This window comes from Elgaria multicarinata, chromosome 13 (assembly GCF_023053635.1).
Source record: "Elgaria multicarinata webbii isolate HBS135686 ecotype San Diego chromosome 13, rElgMul1.1.pri, whole genome shotgun sequence".
Classification (NCBI taxonomy): Eukaryota; Metazoa; Chordata; class Lepidosauria; order Squamata; family Anguidae; genus Elgaria; species Elgaria multicarinata.
In genome coordinates, this window is record NC_086183.1 from 27125454 (window position 1) to 27143667 (window position 18214).

At 47.7% G+C, this 18214-nt stretch overlaps 1 protein-coding gene across 1 annotated transcript; it reads right to left on the minus strand.

Annotated features, from left to right (window-relative positions):
- Positions 1-6282: 6282 nt before the first annotated feature.
- Positions 6283-17977, minus strand: LOC134407793 (urokinase plasminogen activator surface receptor-like). Its single transcript, XM_063139739.1, has 7 exons — positions 17867-17977; positions 16385-16420; positions 15621-15767; positions 13188-13325; positions 10878-11054; positions 8115-8246; positions 6283-6485 (listed from the first exon to the last, which is right to left on the minus strand). Exons 1-7 carry the CDS (start codon positions 17946-17948, stop codon positions 6283-6285), a joined length of 915 nt encoding a protein of 304 aa, XP_062995809.1. The 5' UTR covers positions 17949-17977.
- Between the last annotated feature and the right edge of the window lie 237 nt (positions 17978-18214).

Here is an 18214-nt window from a genome sequence, read left to right on the forward strand (position 1 = left end):
TAACTGTTGTGACGAAAAGGAAATTTCACCAGGTGTTGCATGCATACAAAGGACACCTGCTAAAATTCCCTTTTCCACAAATCTGTTAAAGATACAGGAGCCCTGTCCTCCTTTCCATATGGTCACCCTAAAAGAAAGGGCAAGGGGGCAGGAGAAGGCAGAGGAAACACCAGGGCCTGCACCAGTTTGACTCCCCTCCTTCAGGAGCAAGACAATCTAGACAGACCTTTTGCTGGTCTACTTTATTTATTTCTCTCTTTTTTCCCTCTTCCCTCCCCATCCCCTTTTCCTTGTGTTTTCCTTGTCTATTTTTAGATTGTAAACCTGAGGGCAGGGACTGTCTTCTTTGCTACCTAATTGATTGTAAGCTGCTCCGAAAGCCATTTTTGTCTGAGGAGCAGGGTAAAGATCTGATAAATAAATAAATCATCTCCCATTGCTGCTGAGTCCTGGGGTGGGAGGGGCGGTCTATCTCAGGGAACCGGCTGTAGGGTACCTCATTCCCCAATAGAAGGAGGTGGCAGCAACGAAGCAGCCAGCCGACAGCACACAGCTAGAGCAAACACTGCCGTTGAGTCATTCATGTATTTATTTACAGTATTTTCACTCATTTGTTTTTGTTTTATATCTCGCCTTTCTACAAAAAAAAAAGGGCACTCAAGGTGGCCTTTCACTCCGCTCTTCATCAAATCTCATATGGACCCACAGTTTCCTGTGGGTCCATATGAGATTTGATGTATCACTTTTGTTTGAACTACCCTGAGGAAGGACCTTAGAGTCTAAAACATGTCGGTAATATTTGTAATAAAACTACATCTTCCCTTTGCCTTTTTGGCTTCAAGTATATTTTGACCCATACGTCAAGCAGCAGTTTTAGGGAGGATTTTTAATTCGGGGCAGGGGGAGAGACACCCTCTTCTACTGCTACATCTCAATCTGCGACCCTATTTCAATGGATACTAATCCTTAAAAAACAACACCTGGAGCGGATCTACACAGAGTCGTCGGGGTGCCCTGAAGGCGCTTGTGTGTGCCTCCAGGGCGCCCCGAAACTCCTAGTGTAGATCCTGCCGAGCCCTGGAACTTCTCGCCCCGTCCCCGCAAGGGGCGATGCGGGGCCGCCGCCGCCACCTCGTCCTCCGCCTCTTCTGGACAGGTAGTAGGCAGGATCTACACTAGGAGTTTCGGGGCACCCTGGAGGCACATGCAAGCGCCTTCAGGGCGCCCCGACGACCCTGTGTAGATCCCCTCCCGGAAATCCTAATTGTAACTCTTCTGCTTTACATCTTATTTTGCCCTTACACTCTCCCAGGTAAGGCCAGGATTTCTGTCACTCCATAAAAAGGGGATGAACAAAAGGACTGGCAGAAAAGATGTGCGGAAACGCCATCTACTCCTGTTCCCTGGGAGATTTTAAAAAGGGCAGGTGCCGTCTCTAAGTGGAAATCCAGAAACCGGCTTGCACGGATGGAAAACCAGCAGGCTAGATGGAGGCCATACAGGGATGGGTTACTTGTGGCCCTCCAGATGTGTTGGCCTACAATTCCCAGCATGCCTCACCATGGACAATGTTGGCTAGGGCTTATGGGAGTTGCAGGCCCAAGCAACTGGAGGGCAGCTGGGTCTGGCCACCCCCAACATGCAGGCTCCTAAATGAGAAGTCTGGACCTGCAGAATAAGTCCTCTCGTTGCTGTTCATCTCCAAATGAAACCACCCCTCCCATATAATGCACTGATGCAAAAGATACTGGGAATGCGGATAGACGGGTCCAACCAGAAATATTATTCTATGCCAGGCTGCGGGAAATTGAGGTCAAACCTGTAAGGAGAGCAACAGAATCTGCTCTGCTGAGCTTCCTTTCCTGGATAAGATTTATAAGAAGATTAGCGTGTCAGGTGCATTTCACTTTAATTTAGCACAGACTCCCATACGTTGACATGTGACAAGGACTGGGCCCTTGGTGACCTTTTCAGTGTGTAATTGGGCGCCTTAATCATAAGCATTTCTGCTCATGTTGCTTCCATATCAAGTTTCTGTCCCTCATGAAAACATGCAGGTAGATGTCCAGAACCATCCATTCATTTCAATGGAGGAAGCAGATCCACAACCTTGCAAAGCTGCATTTGAGACATAGGGGGTCGCCTACCCTTGGCAGAAATTTCTGGACTGGAAGGTTGTTACTTATTCATCTATTATATTTCTATACCACCAATACTGTGGGTTGTTAGCTCAACTATGGGTAAGCATGTTGTTGAAACCCAGGCTGTATTCTGCAGGGTGGCTTGTTGACCATGCAGGGTAGCTCGTTAACTACCCTGAACATCCCAACAACAAACCATGGGTTCTCAAGGCGGCTTATTCAAGGAAAAACAAACCACACTGCAGAAAATGACCTGGGTTCAGACAATGTGCTAACTCATGGTTGAACAAACAACCCATGGTTCAAAACAACCCACACTCAGCCACTGACTGTGGGCTAGTGTGTTGTGTGAACCCAGCCAATATCACGTCTAGATCTCTGGTAATCTAGTGGGTTGTACCCAGCAGTGTCCTTCCACCCAACGGACACTGCTGGCAAATTGCATACTGCTGGAAAAGGACACCACCAATAGATTGAATTTCCACTGTCCCCCACCCATACCCATAAACCCTGCATGCCAACCCCAAATCTGCTCCAGAGGGTTGAGGGACCCTCCAGAGCAAATCTGGGGGGCACATGAGGGGCTGCAGTGGGGAGGAGGGGAAGGAAAAGTTGTGTTGTTTGAGCAGAAGTCTGCTTGCATAAAGTTGAATTTCTGCCCTTTCCTGTACAGTTCTCCCCTCTTCGGGTATTCACAAGAGCCCATCTACTGCATTTTTGCAGTAGCTGCACCTCCATGCGCCACAGTAAAAGTCACTTTTTGACATGTTCCCAAGTCATGACCTAGGACAGGAGTTTCATGCTCTTGCAATAGCGAGAAAGGGCGGGGGGGGGGGGGAATTGCCTGAATGGATCTACTCGCCCTCCAACTGCCCTCACTTACCACAAGAGGGCAGTGAAATCCTACCAGAATAGCACATCCGCTAATGCATCATCTATTCTACACCAAGTTTTGAGCAGAGCGGGATGTGTACCCATTACACCCCCCAGTTTGCAATTTGCAAGCCTCCTTGGCCTCTGCTTGCTCCTGTTCAAGAATATCCACACCACGGGCAGGTATCAGTTCCCAGGCCAACACGGGCCACACAGATATCAGGCCAGGATTCTCAAATTTTGACATAACGATAAAATAATGGGACCTGTTTAGTCCAGATCCCATACTGGCTTTCTGCTGTGCTGATACCTGTGTATTAGCGCTGTGCACCCCCTACCCAAACCGCTTCAGATCCCGATCCAGACCTTTTTCCGGCCTTAGGCCTGGGCTGCAGTTGAAGCTGCCGCCCGGACCGCAGCGGACCCAGGTAAGCCCCCTCCCCCCTTCCCCGGCTCTGCCACTGTCTCCGCATGGACCACAGCGGCGGACAGGGGAGCCAGGTAAGCTCCCCTCCCCACTTATCTGGCTCCGAAGCTTCAGAAAGGTCCGAATTGCTTCAGACCATTTCAAATCACTTCAGGCCAATCCAGACCTGCCCCGATCTGCTCCAGAACTGGGCTTCGAAGGTCCAGATCAGCCCACTCTGCTTTGGATCCGGGGATCTGTAATGGAGCAGAGCACACCCCTACTGTAAGCCTATGTAAGCCTATGCAGCAGAGTCTTGCTATTTACTGTTTTACTCTGTACAGCACCATGTACATTGATGGTGCTATACAAATAAATAATAATAATAATAATAATAATCCCTACCCTGCCCTGCCCACACAACACACTTGTTCTAGAATGTTGCAGGGTCATTTCCAGAAAGTTTTACAGTCATTCCCAAGACTGGGAACAAGCTCATCACTCCAACAGAACCACCAAGTGGAGCACCCAAGGGACGATCAGAGGAAAGATGAGGGGGTTCCCAGTTTCCGTGCTCTGCCTCTTCAAACTGGAAGGGGCCCCAGAAATCATTGCCCAACACTGCGACGTTTTTAAGAAAAGGAGTACTTACGAATTACGGGGGTGCAGTTGGCAGTGTGTGCATTTTTCCTTCTCTCCACTGTATTTGTATTGTTGTTATTGGGTCATCCATGTACATGGCACTTTACAAATTATAAGAGGACTTACAATCTAGACATTGGCATATAGAGGACAACAGAAGACGCAGAGGGAAATGGATAAAGGGAGGGGTAAACTAAGGAAGAATATGCCATCATTTCAGTTAACCATACATGTAGGTGAAGAACTTGTGTCTTTCCAGATGTTGATGGACTCCAACTCCCATCAGCAACACATCGTATGGCCAATAGTCAGGGATAGTGTGAGTTGTATTCCTACAAGATCTGGAGGACCCATACCCCTGCTCAACATCAATTGGCATCATCCGGTTTTGGGGTTATAAATTCCACAAGTTAATTATGTCCCTTTTGCAAAGCAGTGGTTCCTTCTGTTTCCTGTCTGTCTGCTGCAAATCATCTTCACTCGGTGATCCCAGCTTCTACTGTTATCATGAGGGAGGAGAAGAAAAATGCCAGTCTATCCAGGTTTGTTGTTACATCGGGGCCAGGCTGTGGGCTGCAGTCTGTGGTGAGCCAGGAACTGGGAACCAGGAGCCGTGGGGCGAAGCCAGTAGCCAGGACAAAGCAGGAGGCAGCGTTGAGGAGCAGAAGTCAAGATTGAAGAAGACAGGAACACACCAGAGCACAGGAAGACCTAGTTGCTCAAGCAAGGCTCAGCTGGAACAGGAAGTCTCTTATACTCCTTCCTGTCCAGGAGGATCCAATGGGCAGCCAGGTGGGTGGGGACAGTCCAGGGGCTGACGGTACTTCACTGAGAACCTGCCACTCCTGCAGTTCATTGGCTCACCTGTTGCCCATCGTCATCCTTTTTAGCGTTAGGTTAAGGCTGACCTCTACTCCTGTGCATTTGACAACATGGCGGCAAGGTTTTAACTGGTCCTGGGATGTTTTATTGTTGAGTGTTTTAAATGATTTTGTAAATGGTTTTTTTTATATTGTGTTTTATATTGTATATTGAAGCTTTTAAAGTTTTTGTAAACCTCCCAGAGAGCTTTGGCTATCAGGCGATAAGGAAAATAATAGAATAGAATTGGTGAACATTGGTTTTGCCATTCTGCCTGGCTCTCAAGGGTGAATCCAATGGCTGACCCCTACTTTGTGCCATAGAATGGAGGAGAGTGAGGGGACAGAGCTGCAGTCTGGGGTGGGGGAGGAGTAGAGTGTAGGGTGGGATATAAGGTTCCCTTGGCCCTCTGGTGCCAAGGATCTGGCATGGGGCAAATTGTATTCCTCCTGAGGATTTTTGCTATTAGCCCAACACTTCTTGCATTCTTCCACTGCGGGCAGCTTCCCATGCTATTTAATAGGCCAGCCCTGCTCTCAGCCTCGAAATGGAACCACACCCTGCAGAAGGTGCAGTAGCATGAAATATTGCCGTGGCAGTGGTGTGGCACAATGCCTGCAACCCTGAGGCAGTACGCGAAACGGCACCCACAACAACAAATGGAAGGGAGATTGAAAGCACGCTGTTTGGTTATGCAAAACAGCCCTCCCTTTGGGGGCTTTGGTGAGCGCCGAGGGCACTCGCTTACCGGTCTCAGATGGGCAGTGGTTCTGCCAGGTTACTGAAATACGTGTCAGACCCCACCCCATCCCCACGCACCTGTTGCCGTAAGGGGCAAAGGAAACAGCTTTGCAGTTCCAGGCAGGGCAGAGAAAGAGAAAGAAGCCGAAGCCGCCCTGAGGAGTTGCCCAGGTGTGTGGTTGCTTTTGGAGGACTGATGTCATGTCAAGATCCGTACTGCCTGTCTGGGTGCCTGCGTACCTGCCTGCTGCTCCTGCCCTGCTGAATTTGTAAACAGATGTCTCCTCCTCCTCCTCCTCCTCCTCCTCCTCCTCCTCCTCCTCCTCCTAAGGGAAGTGACCCTACAGAAGACTTCCCTGAAACTTCCTACTTAGGGAAGCGGAGAGTGTGGATCACTAAAGGTGTCGTCATGTAGGCTTGCCCCATAGAATGCACCCATGCACACAGCAGTCTTGCACCATGATGCAAAGGCTCACATGGCACCCAAGAACAATGCCCCAAGTGATCTCATGATGCTGGTTGCTAGAACGCATCCATGCATGCAATGCCGGTCCAAGCTTTCTGCCCCTCACTTGTACCCTGCTGATTCCCTGAAGTCCGCGCCTCCGCAGCCGCGCATCAGAGCAGCCACGTAATCAGCAGGGCTGCAGTCGGCCACAGCAGCCGTCCCAGTGCAGCGCCTCCCAGTGGCTCCGCGCTGGTGTTGCAGAGGGAGTCAGAGCAGCATCGGATAGAAGCATCTCGGTCCAGGCCCAGCAGCTGCGGCTTCTCCCAACAGAGCTTCTCCAAGCTGCAGCCACGCAGCAGTGTTTGGCCTCCCTCTGGAAACAAAGACAGTCGTGATACCAAATGCCCAGGCAGGGAGGGGACCGGCAGATTAAGACATACAATTACGGGGAGGGAATCGTGCACTCGTGGGGTTTCTCTATGCCTATGGGTAGGGATGGAAGAGAAACCCAGGCCCTGTCTACACGCCGTACTGAAGGTGCATGCATGCGTCCCCAGTACGACCCCAAAACGATGGTGTAGATGGCAGCCCAGAAGAGACGGAGGAGGAGGAGGCTGGGGAACCGGCCGCGTCCTTGCCGCCGCCGCCTCCCCGCCAGCCTCCTGCTGCCAGGGTAAGAGCGACCAAAAAACCACTGACCAAAAATATGCATGCAGATTTTGGGTGGATTTGCGCAAGTACGCATTTTCAGAAGTGCACATCTGCACCAGTGTGCACTTCCCAATGTGAATGCAAGCTCAGGAAATTTGGGAACAATCCAATTCCATCAATGAGCAGATGATAGAACAAAAGACGTCTGATAATCTGTGAACCACAGACAGAACGGACTTAACGAAATCCGTACTTCCCTACCCGGGAAGGGGTGGGGGACTGCTGGGTGGGACTGAGGGGCATTGGAAGACTAGGATTCAGCTACCCTAAAGTTAGAAATGAAATGGAATTGAAAGGATTTAAAACAACCTGGATTTGCAAAATCTGCAAATCTCAACACTGAATTGCGATTACAGATTGTGAAGTTGCGCACCTCAGAAGTGGGATTTCAGCACATTTGCAATGCAGGTTTTGGGACCAAGATGCCAAAATTCAAATCTTGACATTGTTACTGAATTTTATCAACCACGGAGGCCCTTTTGAAATATCAATTACGGTTGCTTCAAAATGTGGAGATGTTGCCACACGTCTAATTTAGCAAGCATTTGCGGTCTCATGATTGTGGAGAGAAATGAGAAGGAAGCACAAAAAGCTAAGATCTCATCTTGCTCTATGACCACAGCTGGTTGTCTGTTTCCACACAATACCCATTTTTACACCTCCCCATTCTTTTCGTGCAAATGTAAAAGGTACATTGATTAGAATGCTTTCACAGAGGACTGCTAATCGGCTGTTAATCCACTATATTTACTTTTGGTTTAGTTGCATAACTGAAACTACAAGGAGTATTCTTTTCCTGCTTTCCTGCTACATAACCTCTAGGTGGTACTGTGGTATAGCACAAATACACAAGAGGAAATCGTGCTTTTTTCACTTTCACAGTTGAATGCTGCAATTTCCCTGTTTTAAAAGGACTCGCAGAAAGTGCTGATTAGACAGGGAAGCTAAACTAGAAGGTCAACACATCATCTAAAGAACCTATAAATAACCGTCAGGAGAGAATGATGAGCGCACAATGAAAGCCTCATGTAGAAAAGCCCATTATGTCTGATTTCATTTTCCCCCTTCTCTGCTTTCTGTCATGCATCTAACATAGCTAGTGTGAATATGCTCAGGATCTCTTTTCTCACCAACGCAAACCCTGTACTTTTGCATTCAAGTAAAGGCATGTTGGCCATGCTGGCTGGGGATTATGGGAATTGTAGTCTGTCATACCTGGAGGGCACCAGTTTGTGCAAGGCTGCTGTAGCCTGAATTCCCCCTACTCCCTACCTATATACACACACCTCACCTGTGACATTCACACACATGTTCTGGTCCCCAACACACTTGATGTGAGTCCAATTTCCAGGGGCGCACTCGCCCTGTCCGGACTCACAGCAGCTGGCACATTCCAGTCCATTCTCGGGCTTCCGCTTGATCCCTGGGAAACAAACAGGCACCTTCAGTCTAGGCTGTGATTTAGAGCATTGGGGCAAACCCTTTCCACGTGTAATTCTTTTATTCATTTGTCACGCCAGTCCTCTGGGGAGCTTCCAACCACCTGATTTCATCCCTCACAACAACCCTTTGAGGTAGGTTAGGCTGAGAGATAGCAACTCGCCCAAAACCATCCAGTGAAGCTTCAGGGTTCGAACCTAGGACTCCACGGTCCCTGTCTGACACTCCAATCAGGAGTGGGGAATCTTTTTCTATGAAGGGAAGACTAAGCCAGGAGCTGCATCCAACGGTGGATGGAGTGTGTGTTGATGGCAGGCGGAGTTTGCAGCACTGCGTCTCCCTGCATTTGCGTGGGAATAAAAAAAAAGAGGGGGGGAACGGGTTCCCTCCCACCCGCGGCAGCTTTGCTCCACATGCAGCTCATGTAACACAGGATGCTGCGAGTTATCCAGGCCCTCGTCTATACGACGGCAGCGGAATTGCTGCGCCCGGCGGAGTGAACCAGGGCGCAGCTGCATTGATGCTCCTTCCCAGCATCTTTATGGGAAGGAGCACAGTTGCGGGTTTACAGGTGCCGCTGCACCCGCCCACCCAAGGCACCTGCGAGCATCTCCACCCCTTCCTCTATGGTAAGTGGGGGGGGTTAATGGGAAAAGTGTTTTGGGGTTTTTGGGTTTGTTTAGCTGTAAATGCGAAGGATCGCATTTGCAGCTAACTGGGGGGGGGGGAGGAGGGGAGATGCGATCCTTCAGATCTAAAGAATAAAAATAAAAAAACCGGGGATGGGAATGGGGGGAGAGGAACGAGGCAGCCAGAGCAAGCTCAGAGGTAGGAGACCCGGCTGCCCTGTTCTTCCCCCTGCCCGGGTGCTCCAGGCAGAGGAAGCTGACTCCATGCTGCCTCGTCCCTCTCTCCCCAGCTGTCGCTGCCCGGAGCACTGGGGAGCGGGGAGGAACAGGGCAGCCGGCTCTCCTACCTCTGAGCTCGCTCTGGCTGCCCCGTTCCTCTCTGCCCCCTGCCCCCTTTAATTTTTTTCCTTAAAAAGCCTCCACGGAGGCGCGGAGCCTGGCTCCCAGCTAAAAAAAAAAGTCAGGGTAAGTCCCCGACTTTTTTAGTGCAGAGCTTTGGGGCTTTGCCTCTGGATCCCTTCGGAATGGCGGCTGCGTCATGTAACTCACCTGCCTCCCATCCGAAGCTACCCCGGGTAAAGCGCCCATGTAGACGACCCCCAGCACAGATCAACCACATTGGCTGCAGTTGTGGAAGTCTATTGCTCTGGACTCACAGCCAGGAAACTCCAGATTTTCAAGGGATCCCAGAGCCAACATGGACTCATATAGACACCCTCCTCTCTCTCTCTTTCTCGGCTATCCCATCTCTTTCTCCTCCTCCCCCTTCACTCTCTGCTTCCTCCCTCCATCTCTCCATCCAATTCAACTTCTCCCTCCCCATTTCCCCCTTCCTTGCCAGGGTGGTCCAAATGTATTCCCCTCCACCTTCTTCCATCCCTCCATCCAGTTTGGTTCTCCCACCACCACCAACACCAACACCAACACCACCAGCAGCAGCCCCTGCCAAAGGAAGTGAGGCAGGTGGCCACCAGTTGGAGGGCCTTCTCTGCTGTGGCACCCCGGCTGTGGAATGAGCTCCCTAAGGAGTTTCGCCTGGCACCTACACTATATTCTTTTAGACGCCATGTGAAGACCTTTATATTCTCTCAGTATTTTAACCATCTATAAATTAATTTTAACTTTGCTGTTTTAAATTTGTATTTTAAATTTGTATTCCTGCACTGCTGCCGGATTTTATCCTGGTTGCGCTTTTATATTGTATTTTATATCATGTTTATATACTGTTTGTTTTATGCTTTGAAGGGTTTTAATTTTTGAGAGCTTCAGCTATTGGGCAGTATAGAAATGCAATAAATAAATAAATAAATATCCTACTCTTTCCATTCCTTTCCAGAAGACTAAACTGACAGTGTACAGCAGGCTTTCCCTGCTCATTCCTCCTTCTATTGGCTCCATCCATTTCAGCTTTTCCTCCCCCGCCCCCTGTCCTTCTTCTCTCTCTTTGGGCTTCTGACTCACATTAAATTAAGCTGAGAGTGTAACCACAACACCACACTGGCTCTTTCGCCTTCTCTCTCTTGTGTGTATTGCAGAGGATTCTAGGAAATGTTTTAGGGTACACACACAGCATCCCCATGGTGCACCAAGCCAGGCTCCGATTCCCAGCTCCGAGGTGGGAATGTTGTCTCTGACCTCGGAGCTCAGAATCTGAAATACCCTATGGCCCATCGGACACTGTTTAGGAGCCGTAAGATTGCTCCCTCATTTTGTTTATGTTTACTTTTAAGGACACTTTATATATTAAACCCACAGAATGCATCCACCAGTACGATTAATAGTTCCCAGGAGACTGGTGCCTCCAACAGAAGACATTTGGGTGCCTTCACTAGAAGCCAATCAATAGACAGCAGGACCCAGCAGGATTGATGCGCACAGCAGCACTCCTGTTCATTCCCTAAATTCAGTCCATATCTCACTGTACCCAGTTTTCTGACACCACTGTCAGATGTTGAGCCCAAGGGTCAGGTAGGCAAGGAAATTACCTTGCTCTGAAAAGTGGCTACAGATGCTCTTGAGCCCGGGCCGGCCGTCATTGCACAGTGGGGTAGAACAGCAGCTGATCTCCAGCCTCCCGGAGAGCTCTGGTAGCATGTACTGCCGGCGGCACAGCGTCTCCAGGGCGCACGTCCGGTAGGTCATTTTCCAAGCACCGTCAATCACTGGGAAGTGAAGGAAGGGGACACAGAATCATCCATCATCACAGGCTGCAAAGAAGGGGGATCTTATGATTGGTTATGGCTAAATTGTCCGATTGCTTCAAATCTATGTGCAGATTTCAGATTTCTTCATCCCGTATATGCTCTTGCCCACTGGGCACCTCTTCTTGCTTTACATTTTGTCTCCCCCACTTTCTTCTTCCTTTCCTCCTTCCTGCCTTTGCATATTGTTTATGCACATTTTATGTCAATCTGTGTCTCTTATTGGGTGATGCATTTCCTCATTTTGGGGTATTTCGTACATGGCCGTATCAGGGTTCTACCTATGAGTTGGTCTCCCTCTGAGCAACTCCTTGAGGATCTCTGCCTCCTCAAGAGACCCACTTCCCTTCTACCTTCCCCTTCTCAGTAACATGGAGTTCAGACTGTAAATGTGGGGTGAGTGACACTCCAGACACTTGTGGCTTAACAAAACAATTTACGAGTGAATTAAAACAAACAAATTTCAATTAAGGTATTTAGTCAATAGGACTGAGTGATACAAAAGGCATTTAAAGTAAATAAAAGTTGCAAAAAGGAAAGTTCTTTTACCCTAAGCTGCACCTAGACTTCTTCAAGCTTCATCTTTCTGCTCCTTCCTTACGGTCTGCGCTCTCTCTCTTGCTCTCGCTCTCCTGGCTGGCTCTCTCATTCTTTTATTCCCTTATCCCCAGAACAGAAAGTACTGTTTCAATCTTGAAGAAATGAAATTTAACTGGAGAAATGAAACTTAACCAGGGAATGAATCTTAACTGGAGAAATGAAACTGCCCCACCCAACAAAAACTCCAGGCCTCTAAGGCCTGACTTTAAGACCTTGCCTCAATAGACCTCAAACCTTCACAGGCTCCATTTCCTAGGCTCTTGTTTCTTCTAACCTTTGCTACCTAGAACGTTCTACCTGCCTTGCTCTTCAATCTAGGTTCAGAGCAACTCAGCCAATGGCAGCCAGGGACTCTACTAGCCTCTGTGACATTAGAGCAACTCAACCAATCGCTGCCAGAGGCTTCATCACCACCACCCACACCACCCACCACAAAAACACTTAACTCATTATAATATGGATTTAAACACCAAAAATCCCAGCATGCCCTTACTCCATCCCCCCAACAAATTCTCCCAACATCAAACCACGTATTTCAATCCACAGTGTATCTAGCTCCATTGCCAACAGATTCCTTCTCACTGAATTAATTATCCTTAAGGCATCTGCTCCCGCCAAACCATTTGACTCTTCAGCACTCTATCAAAACTTTAAGGTAAGTCCAAACACAGAACGATTTACAGTATAACCTGTGGCAGACCTCCACCAAGGGAGCAGCTTGAATGGTGCAAGGGGTGAAAAGGAGCACCAAGAAAGCACAATTTCAACCCCGAAATACACAGCTGTGCCTTAGCGATTGATTGCATGCTTGCCAAGTTATTTCCACATCGTGTTAAAAAAAATGAATTTCCCATTCATCTCCCTGGTATACTTTGCCATTCATCTCCCACCAGGGTGACCATATGACAGGAAAACCCTGGATTTGTTAGGATTTTTGGTAGCAAATCTGGAAAGTGGAGGAATTATGAAATTTGAAGAAAAATCCAGATTTTTCCCATCCTCCCCACCCAAAGGGCAACTCTACTTTAATGGGAATTAACAAAAATGCTTACAACTCTGTCACTTTTAAAGATAAAGAGATGAAACTTGGCACTATGATACCACTTAGGTAGGGCTTTAGCTGTGCCAGATTTGAAACAGATCCATTCATCTGTTGATTTTTAGAATTTTTTAGAGTTTGAGGTTTTAAAATTATTATTTTTAAAATCTGTCATTTTTAAAGCTAAAGATATGAAACTTGGCACTGTGGTAGCTCTTAAGGAGGGTTTAGCCAAACCAAGTTTGAAACCGTTCTATTCATCCATTGATTTTTTTAGGATTTTTTTTAAAGTTTGAGGTTCTAAAATTATTATTTTCAAAATCTTGGAGCTGGACATGCCCCCTTGGGGGCCGACCATGTCGTCCTCCTTTTTAGTTTCCAAAATATGGTCACCCTATTTCCCACCTTTCTCCCTTAAACATCCCTTGACGTTTTCAAGAGACATCCCCATTTACCAGTAAAATCCATGCACTGGTTCATGTCTCCCAAGCACTTGATCCGGGTGGCGTTCCCCTCGGTGCAGTCGCCCGTGCCACGGTCGAAGCAGCTGTAACATTCCATGCCGTTGGCCACCTGGGGGCTGCTAGAAGGAGCTGTGGAGGCAAAGGAGGAGGTTGGCTTTTCAAATCAACAGGCCCTTGAAGAGATGCTTTGGGCCCTGGAAAAGCCAACCCCACCACCTTGCTGCCTCAGACCCATGGCACTCCCCTCTTGCTTTGGAGAGAAGCGAGGCGGTCTGCAGAAGTTCCCTGCAATAATGGAGCTACCTGGGACATAATCCAACGAGCTGAATTTGCCCTCCTTTCTTTCTTTCTTTCTTTCTTTCTTTCTTTCTTTCTTTCTTTCTTTCTTTCTTTCTTTCTTTCCTTCCTTCCTTCCTTCCTTCCTTCCTTCCTTCCTTCCTTCCTTCCTTCCATGATTCATTACATTGCCTGGCAAGGAAGGGGAAGCAGCATCCAGGCATATGGGCTGAGCCTCCTGGCTGACTCTTTGGGTACACAGTGAATTAACCCTTAATTGCATGTAGACTCCACCATTCCTTTTGACAGGGAGAAACTGTTGCAGGCCTGCTTTAAGAACTATACCAGGCAGTCGTACATAACCTTGTTTAATAAACTAGCTTCCAGGGCCCATCCTAGGAGAGCTCAAATTCAGATCAACAACACAGAGAGGAGTTTCATTCCATGTGCATGCTGTGATGGAGGGAAAGTAGCAGAGTGTAACACCTGGCAGTGGTAGTGGAGGAAGAAGCCACAAACAGGGTCATTGTGCAATATATTTCATTACCTATTTCCACCCTGCCAGCCCCCTTCATTTTCTCCAAGGCTTAGCAGAGCTCTAGGAGGCAGCAGACTGCTCAGCCAGAGGCTACAAACAGGGTTAGTGTCTATATATTCAGCATTATTAAAATGACGTGCCCAAACAATCCAAACTCTGCACCAAGAAAAGGTGAATCCTGTGACCTGCAGGAACGGAGCATACTGAACCAGTTTGCATGATTTGTCTGATTTTCCATAATTTATTCTGTTTGTTTGTTTTGTGTTACACTATTTTGTATAATTCATTCTGGTTTTGCTGATCACGGGAAGGACGAGGAGACTGAAGCCCCAGCCACTGAAAAACTGGGGCCTTAGCTAGATGGGTTAGCCTGGGCTGATACCCGGGATTGCCCCTGTGCACCCAGATGACACACAGGGGATCCTGGGCTCAGGCAGGGGGCAAGCCTCCCTGGCACCGGGGTAATGGGCTCCACTTGTAGCCCGGTATTTGCTGCGCCCATCGGGGCCAGGGTGGGGGGTAAAGTTCGGGGAAGTTTTTCTTTAAAAAAAAAAACACTACCATTTGTTGCAGCAGCGCTCCTGCACTGCTGCCACTTGGAAAAAGAAAAAAATGGCAGGCGCGACGGATCTCTACTAGAGTAGCCTCGCCTGACGTCAAGACAAGGGCGGGATCTTGTGTTATTTACAACGCGAGATCACCCCTCCTCATGCCCAGATTTGACAGTAGGTCTAGCAAAGGCCTAATTCAACCTCCAGTCTGAATTCTGGTTTTAAGCTAGCATAAGGGCTAGCAATTTGCTATTTAAAAGGGTGGGGAGAGATCAATTCCACACCCAGTACAGCATTAAGGTTGGTTGGTCATTTGGTTTCTGTGTTTCTGTAGAATGTCATGACATCAAGGGCCCTGACTACAGATCCCTAGCTATTCATGTGATTAGATCAGGCCTGCATGGTTTGAGACCACCCCATCAACACACAAACACACACAATTCAGGTGAACACGTCAACTATTTAGAGTGGTTCACAAGGACTTGAGAAATCTTCTATTTTGACAAAGAGCCAAGGGTTTATTATTATTATTATTATTTTATTTTTTTTATTTATATAGCACCATCAATGTACATGGTGCTGACCTTGTCCCGACCTTTCTCCCGACCTTGTCTTGTTATCCAGTGGTGTAGCAGTAAATTTTGAATTTCAGGCACTTATGCCCCCAAGGGAGTCCAAAAATGCAGGCAGCTCCGTTGGTTCAGATCAACAAACCAATTCTAGCAGTTTCCATCTTCACTAGGAGCTGGTCTTTTGTAAAACTAACGGGCCGTAATTTCCCATTCAAGCCAAAGCACCCCAAAATACATTGCATTGCAACAAGGACAGCTCACAACTGTATGTTGTTGCTGAGAACATTCATCCCCTGCAACTACTGTGTGGATTGCAGCTAAACTCAGAGGGAAGAGGGAAGGTCACAAATGACACAGTGTCCCTGCTAATCAAAAAGTGCAGCCTCTTTGCCCCTGGGAGCCCAGGATTCACGACACCTCCGCCGTTATCACTCATTTACACCACCCAGATCGCACAAAGAATTTGCATCCTCCCCAACCCACTTACCACCAGTGAAACGGATGTTGCAGAGATCCGTGTCACAATAGTAGGTGTTGTGCACCTCCCGATCATCTTCTGAGTACACGTTGGCTGTGCGGTTGGATACGCCTTCTGCTGAGCAGCCCTTCATTACGTACTCAGCTATTTCCAGGTCTGGGGGAAGAAATGCAGGGGGTTATGAACGCAGGGGGCTAGGCACTGCATTCAGACATCACACTAAACTATGGTTTAACAATATATGAATGAGCCTGACCACCTCCTGGGCTCAGGCACTCCCTTCTCCTGGTTTCCAGCAGGAACCACTTTGTCTCCATGCACTGCCACCAGAGGCCACTTGGGGTCTGTAAAATGCACCACTGCAGCTAGCCAATTGCGTTGTTCTTTGCCTTTTGGACTCCTGCTCCACTCTAGCTAATTGGCTGATTGTTCATAAGTACTCCTCTAGACATACACACAGAGACAGAGAGAGAGAGAGAGAGCCACTTTACAGATGATAAGTGGCAGGTCCCCTGACTCCCTACCCCTGAAGCCTCTTGGGTAGCCGAGATCACAACAGCCAACTCACCACTAAAGCTAGCAACAAGACAAAGCTACAGAGTCCCTGATGAGAGTCAGAGAGAGATGCATTTGAGAAGACTGGGAGCCCCCAGTAGCTCATCTGAGATTATCTTCCACATCAGAAGGGATTGAGCCCCAACATTCTTCAGAGATAGATAGATAGATAGATAGATAGATAGATAGATAGATAGATAGATTATTGTTTCACTAACCTGGCAGCATAAACACTCCACTGTAGTTGTTTGAATCTGCACAAGAGTTAGAGGCAGAGAATCAGAAAACCATTCTGGAACTCATGTTAGGCAGGGGTTCACAATAGCACTGGGCTGAAATCTTAGGCCTATCCATTTTTGTAAACGTGGGAGAGTGAAGGAGGGGTGACCACTTACGAATCACTCCAAAACAGAAAAGACGTCATCAAAAAAGATGACAGTGATTTCATAAACTTTGCATATGCCAATTTACATGTATAGATGCAGAGTTAGACATCATTATTATAATTCATATAGAAATACAGTACGTCTCAGAAGATTGTGACCGGGTCACAGGTGCGCCTGCCTTTTCATTCTGCTGTCCAGGTGCTAGCTCTTGATGGGTTTTTAATCTTTAAACTGGAATTGGACAGAGCACATGGCCTCCCTATGGGGACTACCATAATATAATATTCATAAGCTAGGTCAGGTAGAGTAAGAGTCAACTGCCACTCCAGACAGCTTCTGGGAGTGAAATGGGGTGCCGTCTTGTCATTTGTCTCCAGCAACAAAATGTCTAGGGCCAACCTTGACCCACATTAAGTGGGCCATAAATTCACCCAACCTCTGAAGGCCTAGCTACACTACAAACGTATATAGCTTTTCTGACAGACATGATAGCACTCTTCAAATACTTAAAAGGTTGTCACACAGAGGAGGGCCAGGATCTCTTCTCGATCCTCCCAGAGTGCAGGACATGGAATAACGGGCTCAAGTTAAAGGAAGCCAGATTCTAGCTGGACATCAGGAAAAACTTCCTGACTGTTAGAGCAGTGCAACGGTGGAATCAGTTACCTAGGGAGGTTGTGGGCTCTCCCACACTAGAGGCATTCAAGAGGCAGCTGGACAATCATCTGTCAGGGATGCTTTAGGGTGGATTCCTGCATTGAGCAGGGGGTTGGACTCGATGGCCTTGTAGGCCCCTTCCAACTCTGCTATTCTATGATTCTATGAATTCTCTTCCCCCAGAGAATCCTGGGAGTTATTATTGCTGGGAATTTCCTCTCTGTGCTCCCTAGCTAGTAGCTAACCTCATAGAACTATAGTTCCAATTGGTCTGAGGAAAGAGGGAATACTTATTAAACCTTTTTAGAAAGGTTTTTGCATGTTAGTTTTATTAGTGTTCCATTTCTTTTTTCATTAATCTTTTTGTCCTTGTTCTTTTCAGCTTTTATTTGTTTACAGTATTAGGATGCTGTCTTTTATTTTTCTACTGCTTACTTTAATTGTAGATTTAACTTTGCTGAATTCAATTAATGGATTAATTAATCCATTAATGGATCCCACAGAAATAATATTCCAAAAGACTTCCGCTTACTGAGCCTTCTTGGGAAATCTGGACAAAGCCTGTGTTAGAAAAGGCATTAGTAAATCAAGAGTTGGGAATGTGCAGGGTTTGGGGTGTGTTGTTCGCATGTGCTTGTCTCGGAGTAGAAAGCTTACAGAAAAGTTTGATGGTGGATGAGAAACAGGATCGATCCCTGGGCATACACAGCTGCTCCGACTGGACGCATTCATGGAACATCCCCACACACTGGTAGCAACGCAAGCTGCCCACTGCAAAAATAAATACTTGACAGATTAGAGGACCCCCGATGGTATGTAAACAAGGCTGCAACTTCAGGCTGCAACCCAGGGTTTGTTCCTCGGTTACAGCTCTAGCGTGTCTGGGGAGAGACAATCCAGAGTTCCCAGTTTGGACATAACACTAACCAAGCCAGTGATGGAGAATCCCTGGCTTATTTAGCCACTCCCACTAGCAGGAGGAGCTAAGCAGGAGCAATTGAGCTG

Bases quoted from the DNA above. Each gene is read 5' to 3' on its own strand.
- LOC134407793 (XM_063139739.1), bottom strand. From the start codon at position 17,948: ATGTTCCATGAATGCGTCCAGTCGGAGCAGCTGTGTATGCCCAGGGAT. The intron at 16,421-17,866 runs GTAAGCTTTCTA...ACTCTTGTGCAG, and splicing joins ATCCACCATCAAACTTTTCT to ATTCAAACAACTACAGTGGA. The intron at 8,247-10,877 runs GTAATTTCCTTG...TTTGTTTCCCAG, and splicing joins TAGCCACTTTTCAGAGCAAG to GGATCAAGCGGAAGCCCGAG.